Raw genomic sequence first — 18,160 nt, forward strand, 5'->3', positions numbered from 1 at the left:
GGATTTCGTATTGGCATATCAGTTAACTATGGTTGTTTCTAAAGGCTACTTTGAAGGTGCTGGCGGGATATGCCAACGCCACCTTGTTCCTAGGTGGCGTTGGATATGAACGTGCAAATACCCGTTGCCTGTGCCACAGATCCTGCTGAGGAAACCAAACCGTTTACAGCGTTGGCTGCATTGGGCTGTGCATTAATATCCTTAGGCGGTGACAACAAGTGGAAACAAGTTTTTGTTTATGTTTTGAAATGCAGACGAAGTCGTGAAACGAAGTTACGTGACAGTGCACATTTTAATATATGGGTTCTATATTGAGAAACCGATAACTTTCGGATGTGTGACAAACAGTATCATGTGTTGGGTCAGAAGAATACAGTGATTGTAAGACAGTAGAGAAAAGTGCGCATGGACCTGTTCAACATTGTATGCAATTCGTCCCTGTCTTAAGGTAATTTCTGCGTATTTTCTTTTCTTTAGGAAGGCGGTCTATAAATATTACCAGCGATGCTGATTTTAAGCACAGAAGAAAGATGTGGGTGATAAATATTGTTCAAATGCTGTTTATGACATTGCAAGCTGAAAGCTTTCTGGTTCACGTTAATCTTATGTCGGTATTTAGGTTGGTGTCTCCCTTACCTTGTGTGTGATGTAGACGATCCTGTCTACTGCATTTATTTTTGCCCCACTCGTCTGTGGTCAACATTAATTATGGAAAGTATACAAGTGTTTTTTTTCTGTTAACGTTTGCATTAACATTGTCCAACATGCTGAAAGATTGTGCATGTGGGTGCATCCTATGAAGCAGTATGGTCAGTTTGATGTTGTGTAAGCTATTAACGATAGTAAAGTGAACCTGAATTCATTAGTATAGTTACTTCGTCTTTCGAAAATTGTTTCTCCTGAAGGTAATTCAAATCAAACAGAAGGCTAAAAGTAAGCCATGGATTACCCAAGGAACAAAGATATCATGGGGTACAGCTCTGATGTTGACACTGTAATGCATTACAAAGAATACTGCAAAATATTGAAGCAAGTAATCCAGAAATCTCAGCAGCTTTATTATGAGGAAATATAGTTACATGTGGCAACAAAATTAAAACTATATGGAATGTAGTGAAGACAGAGACAGGTGTGGCCTAAAAGGAAGAGGAACAGATAGCTCTAAAAATAAATCAGACATTGATAAGAAATGCATGTAGTGTTGCAAGCCTCTTAAACAAGTACTTTGTTTCTGTGACTGACAGTTTGACATTATCAGGTTCAGTAAACAGTGCAGTGGAGTATCTGAGACCAGTCTTTACAAGGGAAAAAAAAAAAAAAAAAAGATGTGATACTCACATCTCCCAAAGTAGTAGCATCCATAATTAAATCTGTAAAATCTAAGTATTCTGGTGGTTATGCTAGCATATTAATGAAGTTAATCAAAGAGTGCTTCTAAGTTATTTGTGCAATCAATCACTTAACAGCGGAACATTTCCAGGCTGGCTAAAATATCCTGAAGCTAAACCTCTTTACAAGAAGGTGGATAAAAAGATACCGCCAAACTGTCAACCAGTTTGGCTTTTGCCGCCTTTTTCAATTAAATATTTGAAAAGGTTGTGTTCAAGCATATCCTTAAGCATCTGACTGCAAGTCAGTCAAATGTCCAATTCACATTTTGGGTTCCTTAAGGGGGGTGTGGGGGCAGGATGTCAAACAGGCCGACTTGGATCTGGAGAGGCACCACAGAACATTTTAATTTTCACCGTCTATACTTTTACAAATAAATTCATAAAACTGTGTCAGCATGACCAGGAAGGATTCAGGAGTCAAACTGATAGCAGTCAAAGTTCAAAACATAACAAAATAGTTTATGTTTACATGTGAAATTTCATCTTTTTTTTTCACTTACTATTGTCTGCATTTTATGCTACAGATACACTTTTCTTCATAAGCAAGAGAGATTCTTCGATGAATTTTGCACAGCATATATAAATCATACTTGTGGCTGTATGAAACTTTTCCAAATCTGTTAAAAACTTTGGTACAAATAGAGATAATTAACCATAAAATTGGGGTTTATTGTGTAAACGTGACATTTAAAATGTAGCAGTTCATTCATCTTTTCAGTAATTAAATAAATTCTAGAGTTTTATACACCTGTAAGTATTGTTTTTTGTTACGTTTTTGAACTTCCACTGTTATGAGTGTGAATCCTGAATCCTTCCTGGTCATGCTGACAAAGTTTTATGAATTTATTTGTAGAAGTGTAGACAGCAGAAATTAAAATGTCCTGTGGAGCCTCTCCTGCTCCAAGTCGCCCCTTTGACATCCTACCCCCCTTAAGGGTTCAGGTATAGTGAAGGATATTTACACATACAGTGAGAATATCCCTAAGTCATTAGATAACAAATTAGTGGCTACTGGCATCTTCTGTAACCTGTCAAAAGTGTTTGACTGTGTGAATCACAGCATTCTCTTAGGCAGATTAGAATATTATGGTTTTACTCGCAGTGCTGTGAAGTGGTTTGAGTCTTACCTAACTAACAGAGAACAAGGGGTGTCGCTGTGAAATACCTGTGGATTAGGCAGTCGCTCTTCATCTGATCAGAAATTAATTACATGTGGTGTCCCATCGTAGGTCCGTTGCTTTTTCTTGTGTACATTAATGAGCTCTCCTCTGTTACATTGCCAGAAAAAAAACTTGTTTGTGTGTGCAGATGATATAAACATTACAGTAAGTAGCAAGCCAAGTCCAGATTTCACATTTAGAAATCGTCGCTAATGAAATTTTCACTGACATTAATAAATAATTGAAAGCTAATTCACTGTCATTAACCTTTGAAAAGACCCTCTATATGCAGCTCAAGAGATTTCCTTCTGTCATGTGCATAACATATGAAGATAGGCAGATTGAAGAGGTTGACAGTGTTAAATTTCTGATCATAAAGGGAAGGACATACCACAAAATTGCTGAAGTGCCTAAACAAATATGTATTTGCAGTCAGACTGATGTCAGATGTACGAGATATAAATATAAAAACCTTGCTTACTTTCATTCTTTTATGTTGGTTGGTTAATTTCGTGGATGGGACCAAATAGCGAGGTCATCGATCCTGTCAGATTAGGGAAGGATGGGGAATGAAATTGGCCATGCCCTTTCAAAGGAACCATTCCAACATTTGCCTGAAGTGATTTAGGGAAATAACTTAAAACCTAAATCAGGATGGCCAGACGCAAGTTTGAACCATCCTCATCCTGAACGTGAGTCCAGTGTGCCAACCGCTGCGCCGCCTTGCTCGGTTTCTATATGTTGAACTGGAACACATTCTGGGGTAATTCATCAAACTGACCAAAAGTTTTTAGCATGCAAAAGTGTGTAATAAGACTCATTTGTGGTGTGATTATACCAGAGCTGCTACAAACTACCACAGTGTTAATCATATTAATCAGATGTTGCCTCCATGCTAACCTGTCTGGCATGGCCTCTTCTCCCTCCATACTAATCTTCTATCATTCATTTTCATTATGGCCTATATATGGATGCTAGTTAGTCTATGGGATGATCCACCTGGCAAGCCAAGAACACTAACACGCCCGCTTCTAGGACATGGGATGTGAGCCAGCTCCAGATTGAATTGGCCTCACACGTTAACAGTGAGAGCTGGTAATGTGGCCAGCCTGGATGTGGTTTTTAGGCTGTTTTCCATGTCCAACTATGTAAACACTGGACTGGTACCCGCTTCCCATCTCAAATACACACTATGCAAACATTTAGAACATGTTCTCACCTTTGTACCTGAGATTTACACTAGATTCGGACAGATGGGGTACATGAATTCATTCTGGAAGGAGATAGGGAGAGTGGTGGTGTCAGGAAGGACATCTTACCACCAAAAGCCACTAACCCTGTCAAATCCGATATAACAATGCAGACCCTGTAGAAAAATGGGAAAAGATAGAAGAGAGACAGAAAAGTTGGTCTTTGGAATGTATTTGATTTCCTTCATACCACCAATATCTGGGAAGCATTAGCTACCAGAATGTCCAAGCTACCACAAGAAAATGTTGCACTTCCAAATTGTATTTCAGCTCTTATTCTCATTTCCCCTCTCCCCAGTGCTATGATCTTATGTGTCATTATCATGTTCTAACATTTACTATGGTTCCCTTTAACACTTGTTGAAATTCAATTTCTGTTGCCTGGATTCCCATCACAGTATATCTTTACTTATTTATTTATTTGGTCCCAAGAGTCTTATTTTGTTGATTAGATTAGATGCAGTTTTGGTTCCATAGACCCAAAAATAAGATGATCCTCATGGGTGTGGAACATGACAGAAAGTATAACATGTAAAACATAAAACATTTCAATATACATTTGTACAATGTACAAAATATGTAGAACAAGTCATGTACGTAGAAATACAGAACTGTGATGTAGAAATATGGTAGGATACTATAATAAGGTATGGTAATAAAATTACATAGCACAGCTCAACAAAAATTGTGTAACTTATGGATCAAACTTATACACTACAACTTAGTAACACAGTAATATAAAAAGTAATATGAATTATAGTACTATAACAATAAGCTACATCATAATAACATCTATCAGGAGGAACAAATGCTGGTGGAACTTACTTTAGGCAAAAATACCTAAACCACACCTAGTTTTAGTGTAACCTTCTTACTGGTCTCTAATTCTTTGAAACACCTATGCACAGTGTAACATATCAGTGAAACAATGCTCAGTATACTGTGCTTGCGTGACATGGATGTGTATAGTTGGAAATTCCACAACACTGCGAGTCCAGGACACTTGTCATTAATTTTATTGTGGTATTTAGTGTCATTAAATACTCCTGTCATGCTTCACTAAGAAGTTAAGCAAGCTGTTACAGTATACATGCATTCTGACCCCAGAGATGTGATATTGCTAAGGTCTAGGTGCTTGCTGACTGCTGTACAGAAACAGTTCCAGCTCATACATAGTCATCTGAAATTCACAATGTGCGTATATAGTTATTTACTTTGTACTTTAAATACTGAACTCATTTAAGAGTATACTAGTTGGCAGTTAATACCTTTCACAGGTTTCCAGATTACAAGTAGATTATTTTTAGCAAAGAAATTATTTTTATTAACTAAGTAGGTTTTGTAAACAAACTTTGTATCATTGCTGCACTGCATCAACAATTTTCTGTATTAGCCAGCTTTAATTTCGAAGTTTCAAAATGTTTTTTTTCTCATTCTTGTGCTCTCATGCTATTGGAGATGCGATCTAATCCAGTGCCCAGTGCAGCAACATTTATTCAGCTGACTTGCATCCCAGCGATGTGAATCACAGCCTTTACTCAGTAACTGCAACTACGGGTACGAAATATCTGTAGACAGCCAGGAGGAGGAACCACTGGCTCCGAAAGCTCCCATGTTTCCACATCTTTTATGTGTATTCTACTGCTGCTGCTTGATGAGTAGATTTGTAATAATTTATTTTCTTTATTTTTCAGATTTCAAAATGTTTTCAGTTAATCTTGTGGTAGCAGACTATTACATGCATCAACCCATTCCTGGGCTGGATTTAGAATATTCAGAATTCAGGGGCTATGCAATAAAAGAAGTACCAATTTTAAGAATATTTGGATCAACAAAAAAGGGTAAATTTGCTATACCATGAATAATAATTATTATGTAATAGAGTCACCTCTAACTTTTTGTAATATTGCTATAAACAGAAATACAGAAAAAATAACAAGTTGTGCATAAAGTGTAGATTATAGTTGGTGAATAACTTTCTAACATTTTTCTGTGGCTTGATGGGATTTTTATTTGTGCTTTTTATTAATTTGCATACTATATGGGCATAAAAATTTGTATCCAAAGATAAGCATTTTTATTTTAGCTGTAATTCAGTGTAAAAGACAGAAACAAATATTTACACCATTTGATACAGGAATGTCTACCTACCAGTAAAGTACAGTTTCATGTATTTAATCTACATCTTTCAGATCTTATAAAGCAGTTCCTTCATTACGTGAAAGACATATATAAGAAACAGGAAAAGATATGAAATGAGAGAAAAAAAAATTCTCGTAGCTCTGGAGGAAGGAAGGTAAAACTGCAAGGAATGAGTTAGAAATGATAGTAGACTAACTACAGAGATTCATATTTGAAAACATTAATACAATCAACAGATCACATTTGAGTGTGTAGCTTTAGCAAACTGACTTGGTGCAGAAGTAAACGCGCACTAAAAAGGTTGGGAAAGAATAGCATAGACAGAAGTGCCACTGTCAAATAAACTTTAAAACCACAACCAATCTTTAAACAGATACTAAAATAAAGAACATCCTCTGGATATAACACATTGGTGTTGAAACATATTTGAGGGCTTCAAACTGAAGTAGACCTCCCATTTTCTTCATAATGGGTGTTCCAACCATGAGAAGTCGATTCAGTAAAGACCAACCACAGAGTTCCAACTTGAAAGGTCATAACTGATAGGTAATTTTTAATTTCCTAATATTTTACAACAAAGATTTTTTATTTACCTGTTGAAGAAGGTAATAAAATTAGGCACATTCATGTTCATTGTCACTTCCCTGATTGTCTAGCTCTGACTCGTATTTCTGTTACTTTTCAGTTTTTTTTTTTTACAAATAGGTTTTTAACCTCTTTGCTCCTTCCACCATTTAAAATTATCCCTTAAACTTTTCTGTACATCTGTGTCATTGATTGCACTATGTAAATCAGCACACTGGCAGCTATCCAATTTGTGTTTCCCACAGGTGTTTCCCACCTGTATTCCAGAACACTCAGTTTCAGTGAGGTGGTAACATTGATCATTCATATGCTGTGATTCCGTGACTGGTGTTTGATAATGCACTGCAGGCATTAGAGCCCTGATATTCTAGACAGTACATTGTTTATTTTGTTAATACTGTTGGCTGGACTAGAGCCTTTTAGAAGATACCTACAATATCAAGGTTGTTGAAGTGCATTAAGTTGGAACACACTGTGTACGTTCAGTTATACTGAAAGTAACAGTGTTCTAAGTTCCTATATAAGGCATGTTAGAATATATCAGTGGCAATGAACAAGAATGGTACATGTAACCATAGGTCTAATATGTCACTAGTGGCTCATGAACCCATTCAGCATCTTAGATAATCTGTGCAATCACATGTTACATAATCAGCCTGATGGCAGTATGTAGATGTCTGTTTATCATCAAGAATGAGTTTGCATGGTGCAGACACTTGGAGCAGCAACAATTGCTGGAAAAAGTATCATTGATGATTTATCCTTCACATTTTTGAAGCAGCGCATTCAATTTCCACATGACAAACACCCAATAAAACCTTGTTGAAATTACTCCATATCACCTGCATCTCTAAACTTCTTGGTTAATTTTTTTGCACAATTGTGCAGTTTCTGTCATAAGCCATTTTCAAATGTTTATGCCTATAAGCAATTATTGACTGCAGGATCATCAAAAATCTGTGATAGGAAATATTATCATACCTGTGTCTCGCATGCTGTGTTTGCCGTGAGACTTGTACTTCTGAGAACAAATATAATATTTATAGATAAAACGTGGTCTCTGTCTACAATTTGTCATTTGAACTTCACCTGATTACCTTGTGTCCTTTTAACGTATCCTTTCTTTTAGCAAAGTTGTACCAAAAAGGTGGTTCCTACCTAATTTTATATAGTACCTCATCATTAGTTAGCCAATGTACCCACCGAATGTTCAGCATTATTCTGCTACAGCACATTTTAAAAGCTCCTAGTATCCTTTTGTATGTACTGTTTGTCTTCCATCTAATGCTACATTCCAGAAAAACATGTACAGAAAAGACATCGTAACACTTAAATATGCATTCATTATAAACATACTTCTCTTTCTCAGAAAGACTTTGCTAGCTATCATTAGCCTGCATTTTATATTTTCCATGCTTCTTGTAGCTTCATTTATTTTGTCCCTCAGATTGCAAAACTTGTGTGCAGCTTTTAAAGTCTGATATCCGAAATTAATTCCTCTGACATCACGACTTAATTCATCTACACTACATTACCTTTGTTTTATTTTTATTGATGTTCATCTTAAAAACTTCTTTTCAAGATCCTATCTATTTGATTTAACCAATCTTCCAAGTCTCTTTCCCTCACTGACAGAATTACTGTGTTATTGACAAACCCTAAACCTTAATTTCTCCTTAGTTACCTTTGCTACCTGCTCAATGTACACATTGGAATATCACTGGAGATATGCTTCAACCCTGTATTACTCCCTTCTCAACTACTGCCACTCTTTCATATTCATAGACTCTTATAGAAGTTTGGTTTTTGTACACGTTGTGAATAACCTTTCATTCCATCTATGTTATCCCTGCTATCTTCAAAACTTCAAAGACTGTATTCCAATCCACGCTGTTAAAGTCTTTCTCAAAATCTACAGGCGTGGGTTTGTCTTTCTGAAACCTATTTTCTAAGATAAGTCTTAGGGACAACACTACCTCATGTGTTCCTACATTTCTTCTGAACCAAAGTTGACCTTCCCCTAGGCCAGTATGTACCAGCTATTCCATTCTCCTGTAGATGATTCACCGTAGTATTGTGCAACTGGTGGTTATAAAAATTATGGTTTTCTAATACTCACATCTGTCAGCACCTGCCTTTTTTGGTATTACAATTACTACATTATTTTTTTTAAGCCAGAGGATGTTTTGGCTGTCTCATATGTAATGCATAGCAGATAGAAGAGTTTCCTCGTGGTGGGTTCTCCCAAAAATCTTACTAATTCTGATGAAGTGCCGCCTCCTACATTGACCTTATTTAGTCTTACGTCTTTCAGTGCCCAGTCACATTTGCTCCCAGTATCACAACATCTATGTCATCTTCACCCACTTCCCCTTCTCTTCCTGCAACATTGCCTTTGGTTTCTTTCATTCAGGTAGATTTCTGTATATTTCTTCCATCTTCTTTGCTTAGTACTGGCTTGCCATCACTGCTCTTTATGTTAATGCAGCTGCTTTTCTCGTCACCTGTTTTTTTTCCCCTACAGGTGGCATATATCTCCCCTATAAAAGTTCCTGTCATATAATAATCATATTTAAATAGGTAATGCCCCAAGTAGACTTTCATTTAAAAATGGGGAAAATGTGTGATAACAGTTTTAATGACCTATAATTTTCTACCAGTTTTGTCAAAGACATTTGGGAAGGCAGTGTAAAAACAGTTTTATTTGTTTTGGTCATTGTAGTTAGTGTATAAATTCTGCTTCTTTAAAACCATGGATCATTGGTTGGTGAAGAAATAGTTATTTTCTGTCAGAAATTGATTAAATAGCTGGGTATAATGTTCCAGAGCAGTATGAAATGGAACAAGTACATCAGGTTGGTAGTAGGGAAGGCAAATGGTTGACTTAACTTTTTCTCTTTATTGGGAGAATTTTAGGAAAGTGTAGCTCATCTATAAAAGAAATCTTCTCAGTTTACAAGCCGCATCAATTCAAATAAAACACTTGAGCGTTTGAGAGCTGTCTCCGCCATTGTCGTCAGGAGTTAAAATCACTGACTGCTGAGACTGGAGCAGTGTTCTGCTTGTATAAATTTAACGTCAGTATGTGGAGCCTTCGAGAAAGGGCCGGAGAGATGAGTGCACAGAAGACAAGTTGGGCAGTTCCTAGCAGCTCTGTCCTGCTGTGGAACCGAGTGCCATCACATGGCATGAGAGGCTGGTGCCAAGTTTGAAACTGCTGGTCCTGAGTCCCAACAAGTGTCAAGCCTATGCCTAAGCTTTTTCTCAATGCTCAGTGCCTGCCCCCCATGCCCTACCAAGTGTGTACCCCTGGTCCCTGTTAAAATTGTTGCTGTTTATTCTAATTTCTGCTGCTTCTTTGGTAATAGGATTCCAGTATGATGACATTTGAACCAAAACTCTAGCCTTTTCCAATGATACTTTATGTCCGTTTTCTGGGCAAATGTTCAGCCATGGCCGACTTCTCAAGTTCCCTTTGTTTGATGTGTCATGAATGCTCTGCTCAATGTTCAGCAACAGTGCAAATAGTTGGACATACCTAAATGCTATCACAGTCACAGGGGACACCATATGTGCCAGGAACTCGAAGATGGGGCGTAGCTTATCTCTTATTCTGGAGGCGGGCTGAAACACTGGTCTCATTCCATGTCTCTTCAGCACATGTCCCATGTCACTAGTAGTTGCTCCACTGTATGGAAGAAATGAAACTTGTTTGGTTTCTTCCACTGATTAATGAGACATATTTTGTCAGTGGCACTTGAAAGTTTATGCAATTTCTCCCTTGCTGTAACCACTTTCTGTGAACATGCACTTCAAATGCAGAAATTCAGACTCTAGATAATTGTCATCAGAAATAATCTTTGCCCCACGTACTAACATTTTCAGGACAGCTTTCTTGTGTACAGGGTGGTGAAAATTGTTTGTATTCAAGTACCGAAAGCTCAAACGTTTTATTCAAAATGACATTGCTTGTAAACTGAAAAGATTTTATCGAAGCATGCCACTGCAAAAGACTCGGAGGACACATCTGTAAAGGAGATGGCATATAGAACACTAGTGCGACCTATACTAGAGTACTGCTTGAGTGAATGAGATTCCCACCAGGTCAGAACATAGGAAGACATCAAAGCAGTTGAGAGGCATGCTGCTAGATTTTTTTGCCACTGGAATTGATCAGTGCACAAGTATTACAAAGATGATTCATGATGGAGGGAAGATGATGATCTTTTCGCTAGGCACTATTGAGGAAATTTAGAGAACTAACATTTGAGGCCAACTGCAGAATGATTCTACTGTCACCAATACACATTTCACGTAAGGACCATGACGATAAGATAAGAGACATTAGGGCTTGTATGGAGGCTTATAGTTGGCTGTTTTTCCCCTCACTATACTTGTGAGTGCAACAGGAAAGGAAACAACTAGTAGTGGTACGTGGTACCCTCCAATGTGCACCGTACGTTGGCTTGCAGAATATGCATGTACATGTAGAAATACAATGAGATGATAAAAAACTAGAAATCTAGGATACCTGCAGTGGGCTAATAAAAAATTTTAATTCCATAGGTAATTACATATTGTCAGAAAATAAATAAATGGCATTATAGAAGAAGGGGAAAAGGCATACTGCCTTCAGTAGTACCTTTCTTATAAACCTCTTGGTGTTCAAATTAACTTTCAAATTTATAAATGCCTGATTTTATTCTGTACCCCTATTTTAGAATTTATAACATAATATATTGTCATGTGTGTCATAAATGTTTCTTTGTCTTTCACTGGAAAATTATTTTTTTATACAGGACACAAGACCTGTTTGCATGTGCATGGTGTATTTCCATACATTTATATACCATATGATGGAACAGAGACATGTGGGAAGGAGATGTATAAGATAGCTACAAGTTTAGACAAATTAATAAATGCTTCTCTTGGCCATGCAAATTCTGTCTCTCAACATGTGTATAATATACATCTAGTGTCAGGCATGTAAGTAAATTGACTCGTGCATATCTTTTATTATTAAGTCACTGGCAGAGGTACTTGTTATTCTGTGCCAATAATTGAGGTAATCAGTTTAAGCAAAATTAGCATCAATTTTTGGCAAAAGTAGCTTTTTTGTAAATGATTATGCATACAAATTGAAGAGGTTGCTACACTATGGTGTTTGCCTGTTTTCTTTTTATGACTCTAGTTAAGCTTTCGGCAAATGATTCTTCCCATTGAGAAGCAGCATTTTCTCACCAGTAAACAGAGTTCTTCTCTGATTTAAGGTATTTTTTGCTATTATCTTTCTCTTCACATCCAACTTGATAAATACAAAGTCATTGATTTTGAATCTGTAGCACATAAGCATATTGCAGAGCTCTTTCATGGGCGCTCGTAACCATACAACCCATACTTGACAACTCTGCATATCAAACTGACAAGATACTTAGAGCAAAAGAACTGAAAATAGCTCGGGTCGTGCTTTACAGGAAGAATCCCTATGTGGTTTAAATATGTTGACAGGTTTTGTTCCACAGTCACTATAGTGCAGACACTATAACATGTTAGTTGGCTGCGAGCAGAAACAATTGAGACCTTTGAACTCCCGAGGGGAAAGGAGCAATGCTGGGCAACAGGGCAGTCACCTTCACCTGTTGGTTCTGCAAAAGTGTAACTGCCAAATGGTCATAGAAATTGCTGATCCCATCTGCTATTATGTGAGTCACACCCAACCCCATTATGGACCAGCATTAGTCATTTCAAAATAATGCAAGAAAACAATAAGCAACACACAACCCAAAGAAAAGCAGAGGTCTTGGAGCAATTGATAACAGATCTGGCACAATTGCTTCCTGATGTTGGCAGCACTGTAAAGAAGATAGTTGAGGCCCAACCTTTGGTGGTGTGTTATGCAACCATATTTCAAAACACTCTCCAGCTAAATTTGGCATATTAAAATGTGCACATAATACCATGGATAAACACACATGTTTCTGTGTTTGAAGATGTTTAGGATTTTGACTAAACTTTTACTTTCTGCTAAGATATTTTGTGGCTAACGTTGTTTTTCAGTAACTGGTCTTAAATCGCATTTTATGAATTATCAACTTGTATCCCTCCACACTTATCATAACCAATGTTAAAACTGGTCCTGCTGTTATTTATCACCATACCTGTTACATTGTGATTAGTAACACATATTGTTAGTCAAACTTTATACATATAGGTGAAATTATAAGCTGAGATTTGTATTGGACTTGGGACCATTAATGTATTATAAGTATTCTTGTGCCAAATGCTCAACTGCCTTAGGGAATGACTGAACAAGAGGTTCCTTGAGTCGCTCATGTGATGCAATTGCTAGCACAACGGTAATGGCTGCAGCGTGCACTCACGTCGGACTCTCATTGATTATCATGTGCCATTGCCAACATCGCAGTGGTGTGCACATCTCAAGTGCCATAGGCGGTAGGAATCTCTCATTCAGTTTAGCATGATGGGAAGTCTTTCACATTAAAATAAAGATGTGATAGAGAGAAAATAAATAAAAGTACAGTAGCAGAACCAGTAGCAAGTTTTCAATTTAACTTCTTAAAACATCATACTGCCTAGTGTGTTTCTTCTTTTTGTTACTATTGGTGTTGTAAAAGAAAATGCAGCTACAAAAATAATAACACAAGCTATAAAACATAGTCATTGCAACTCTGGCACCATGGGATCCACAATCCTTGATGTTGAATTTGTAACAAAGTTAGCCAACATGTGTGATCTTTTAATGTGCATCTTCAGCTTCATCAAACGTGATCAGTACACCAACTTTTTCCCGCACAAACTGCATTTCATATACTCTTTGTGAAGAACTGCAAAATAATTCCACTGCTCCCTCATCCAGGATTGCTGCATGTCTGCCGCAACAAGAAGTAAACAGTTGGACAACTGGAAAAGAAATAGATGAAATATTTGAAATTCTGTTTCATTCTGTAAATTTTAAAATATATCATACCATGTGAAATAACGTGTGAGTTCCATGGCAGTACTAAAGTCATAAAATACGTGGCATGCAGTTTTGATTGTTGCTGAAATAACAGCCAGATTATTTTTCATCTTCACCTACACGTTCATCTTTTCTTGTTTTGCCACAGGTTACCATTGTTAAGTGGATTGAGGCAATGTAGAAACAAGGTAGATGGTGCCTGGATGCCCTTCCTGATTCCACCACTCCCCCCAGTACAGAATGTATGTACCCCATCTCTTTGCTCCTAGAGTAAATCCCATCATCAAGTGTGGGAACATGTTCTAAAGATTTGTGTAACATGTACCTGAGATTGAGAGGTGGAACTTGAGTACTGGCCCAGTATTTATGTCGTTGGATGTGGGAAACTTCCTAAAAACCACATGCAAGCTGGCCGATACATCAGTCACTATTGTCAATCCACGGGGCAGATAAATCCTGAGCCGGCGCACCTTCCCATGTCCCAGAAGTGGGTGCTTTAATTGTTGTAACTTGGACTCACAGCATAACCAAACAAGTTGGTACAATTTCATTAGGCGGTGCCATGTAGGCCAATCACCCTACACTGTAAACAATAAGAATAAGAAAATGTATGCAAGCAGTAATAACATGATAACTGAACGTGAGTGTAGCGTGGTAGGGTTTAAATAAGGCACTTGCCCATGGTGGGCTCTGTTACGGTATTCCTCTTTCATGACGCATTCTCACGGATGACAGCACACTGCTAATGCACACGGCTTTTAAGTGTGTGTGCATTACTTCATTCCTCTTCCCTTGGGGAATAGCTCGGATTTGCGGGATGTCCACAACACCTTCCTCCATGAGACTCTGACTGAAATGACACGCTGATACTGGGGCATATGGTCAGAATTAGTTGGGCATAGGCAGCATAACAGTCCGCCATACGGTAGAATGGGTGATGTCGGCACGAGCTCCATGTCCACATCAGGTCCAGGGCCTGGTGGTGGTGGTCCCCTCACAGTTTCCAACTGAGACGGAGGACATGGCGCCGGTGTTGACGACGGCTGCATTGGTACTGGTAGCGGTATTGGAAAAGTTGCGCCAGGTTTTTCCACCGGTGATGAGGTGGCCCAACTTAGTCGTGGCAGGGATCCAGTCAAATCAGGTGATCCATCGAGCAGACTGTTGTGGCCATGTCGGTGTCCCAGCTGGGGTTATTTGGTTGTCCATATGCAGGCACAACTGGTCGTAATAGCATGTACAGAGGCCCTCCTCCCTACAGGCTTCATAGAGATGGTGGCCGCAACATTGGGAGATGACGACGGGAATCCATTTTGGGTGACAAGCAAACCTGCATGCCCAAACAGCTACCCTGGGCCAGAAATGAGACAACAGCTGCATGTGTTGATGTCACTCACTGGGCCGCAGGAAATGCAAGAGCGTCTGGGGTTGTTGCCTGTGGAGCAGTTTGGTGAGGCTGTTGTCGCCGAACTGTGCGAACTGACAGGAAGACAGAAATTGATCCAAGGCAACATCAGACAGGGGCTGAATCATGTACCTTTTCATTTGTGTTTTGAATGTTCTAACTAACCTTTCGCCCTCACCGTTGGGATGTGGCTGGAAGGACGGGGCAAAAATGTGGCGAATTCTGCGGGCGTTGCAGAACTAGACAAATTCCTGTGACACAAACTGAGGGCCATAATCAGAGACCAACATTGCTGGAAGTCTGTCAATGGAAAAAGGTTTCCCAATGCTGCCACAGTGGCAGAGGCTGAAGTTGATGGGCAACGAACAACATATGAGAACTGAGAGAATGTGTCAGTTACTACAAGCCAGTATGTAGTAAGGAAAAGGCCAGGGAAATTAATGTGGAGACAGTCCCAGGCCTGCAAAGGTTGCAGCCATGGAGACAAAGTTGCCCACAAGGCAGCTTGCTGCGATGCACATTGAGAACGTGCTGTAACCAAATGAGTGTCGCCATCCAAACCAGGCCAGAAAACATGATGGCCAGCTAATTCTTTGGTGCGTGACACTCTCCAGTAATCCAGATACCATTTAAATGACTGTCCTGGCCAGCATCAACCAGTAGCAGAGCAAGGGGGCGCGACGTTCAATGAACTATTTCCTGGTGATCACGTGTGTGCAAATAGTCCCGGAAATATCCTTCTGCCTGGGGCTAGATAAGCCGGCACTCAGCTGTTCAGAGGCAGTTCTCGGCTTGTCGAGTGTGGAGAAGATCGGCTGGTCCAGCGGTGTGGCATCCCGACCATCCTCTCTTCCGCAACGATTGTGATGTGTCACTTCCAATGTGTTAGGCTATCTACCAGCTGCTAACAGCCAACTTCAACTTGGAACAGTTGTACTTGTATAGAGTCGAAGGGAACTCTGATTATGGGAATTAGTTGTTATTTGCACAGAAGGGATCCTTATTGTTTTTTGGTTTTGAATAGTGTGTTACTGTTGGTGGTTTATTGTAGTTTCCTTGATAAAAATAAAGTTGGCAAAATAAGTTGGTTCTTGCTCTGTAGCTTTAGCGAAAACAATATACTTTGACATTGAAATGCATTTCTGTGCTTGCTCTCACTGATGCTACTCAATGGGAAATTTTGGATCTCCTGTCTTTGGTTGCTCCTACTCAATGTCATCTACTAGATAGAGCAATACCAAAATTGAATCTGCATTAATGGATGCTTGTCATGGCAAATAGGGTGTTAGGTGAACAGAATTTATTTGTGGAGTGCCCCACCATCCAAGAATAATGGGATCATATTGCTGGCATGATTGACCACTCCACTAGTGCACCCAGGCAAAAGACTTCAGTTCGTAATAAGAGACAACTCGCCCCAGAGTAAACTGAGGAATTTTGCTTGGTGTCGAGAGACAGTCAAATAGTTCGGTGAAGTTCTTGAAATACAATTTTTTCACGTAATATTGCAGCATTTTGGTGTGGTAAAGAAAAATCAATTTAGGATGGGGTAGTAGCTGAACATGCATTAGCTGACGCATTATCAAGTGGTGTTCTCACACCAGCTCTATGCTTTAGTGTAGGAAGTGGCAGGCTATTTTCATTATGTTATGTTTCATACATGGCAGTTTCACTTAGCAAGGCAGGTAATGATGGTGGAAGACTGCCCTCTTTCCCCCATGTTACACAAACAATAGCAAGAAGCTTGTCAAAAAACTGAAACTGCTGCACAATAACTATGAATAAAAGCATAAAATTACATATAGGAAAATATTATTCAAAACTGACTTGGTTACCAAAAGAACCATGCACAAAGCCTTCAATAACTATTGTAGCAAGAGCCTATTATTGTATTTTATTGTATTGTACGTTAACCGAAGGCCTAGAAACAATGGAGAGGCTCCATCCCCACCACAGCTGCATTGGTCTACATCCCCATGATGACTGCCGCAGTCCACTTCACCCCTCCGCTGCCCCACACCGAACCCAGGGTTATTGTGCGGTTCGGTCCCCGGTGGACCCCCAGGGAATGCCTCACACCAGACGATTGTAACCCCTATGTTTGCGAGGTAGAGTAATGGTGGTGTACGCGTACGTGGAGAACTCATTTGCTCAGCAATCACCGACATAGTGTAACTGAGGTAGAATAAGGGGAACCAGCCCGTGTTCGCTGAGGCAGATGGAAAACCGCCTAAAAACCATCCACAGACTGGCCGGTTCACCGGACCTCGACACAAATCCGCCGGCCGGATTCGTGCCAGGGACCAGGCGCACCTTCCCGCCTGGAAAGCCGTGCGTTAGACCACACGGCCAACTGGGCGGGTGAGAGCCTTTCATAGTGGCACTCCAAAAATCATAAGAAATTTTAGGTATATATTTGGCTTTTATTGGTATAAAAATTAGTATCAGACTCTTGTTAATGACAGGTCCGAAATACATGCAAATAAAATGAAAGTCAAATTGTTGAATTATTCACAAACAAAAAGCAAAGGATTTATCACAATTTAGTTGTGCCACTGCAAGGATGAGTGATGAAAATATCAGTTCTTATAATGTTAAAGAGCAGGTAAAGATGATAAAACCCATCAAGAAGTGTTACTTAATAATATTTGTGATGAAACCACAAACCAAATAAAAGTATGAGCAAGGCGCAAAGAAAGAGAAATAGTTCTCGACAGGCACATTGGAACTAGTAATGTCATGCTAACACCTGGGACTATGAACTGAAATGATCATGTCCATTCAGTTATGGGTAAAGCAAGTGGTAAATTCATTTTATTATTATGATACTTGAAAATTGCAGTTTGCCTATGAAAGACATTTATTACTAAACACTTCCTAAACCTATGCTGAAATGCATCATAACGTGCCCAGTTGCAGACTTGCACTACCAAAAACTGGAAAAAAAAGTTACTGAGACAGCATAAAGCCTTGCGTTGCAATAAAAAATAGGAAGCTCTCAGAAAAAAAGAAAGCTGTACAGTCAGTTATGAGAGGGTTGTGGTTTTCAGTCCAAAGACTGATTTGAAGTAGCTGCCCAGGCTACAGTAGTGCTGCATGCCCTCGTGAAAAATTACGTTTACAGTTTCCCCTTGCTTTCAGCCATTCACAGTACCAGCACAGCAAGGCCATTTTGGTTGATGTTACAAGGCCAGATCAGTCAATCAACGATACTGTTGCCTCTGCAACTACTGAAAAGGCAGCTTCCC

General features: G+C 39.1%; 1 protein-coding gene across 1 annotated transcript in view; it reads left to right on the plus strand.

Annotated features, from left to right (window-relative positions):
* The first annotated feature begins 258 nt into the window (after window positions 1-258).
* The window catches only part of LOC126184527 (DNA polymerase zeta catalytic subunit), a 227,703-nt gene continuing 209,801 nt past the window's right edge, over window positions 259-18,160 (plus strand). Inside the window, exons 1-3 of the mRNA XM_049926929.1 lie at window positions 259-448; window positions 5,496-5,642; window positions 11,328-11,514. Coding sequence (XP_049782886.1) covers window positions 5,504-5,642; window positions 11,328-11,514 — 326 coding nt within the window. The 5' untranslated portion in view covers window positions 259-448; window positions 5,496-5,503. The remainder of the gene's footprint in view (window positions 449-5,495; window positions 5,643-11,327; window positions 11,515-18,160) is intronic.

This window comes from Schistocerca cancellata, chromosome 4 (assembly GCF_023864275.1).
Source record: "Schistocerca cancellata isolate TAMUIC-IGC-003103 chromosome 4, iqSchCanc2.1, whole genome shotgun sequence".
NCBI lineage: Eukaryota > Metazoa > Arthropoda > Insecta > Orthoptera > Acrididae > Schistocerca > Schistocerca cancellata.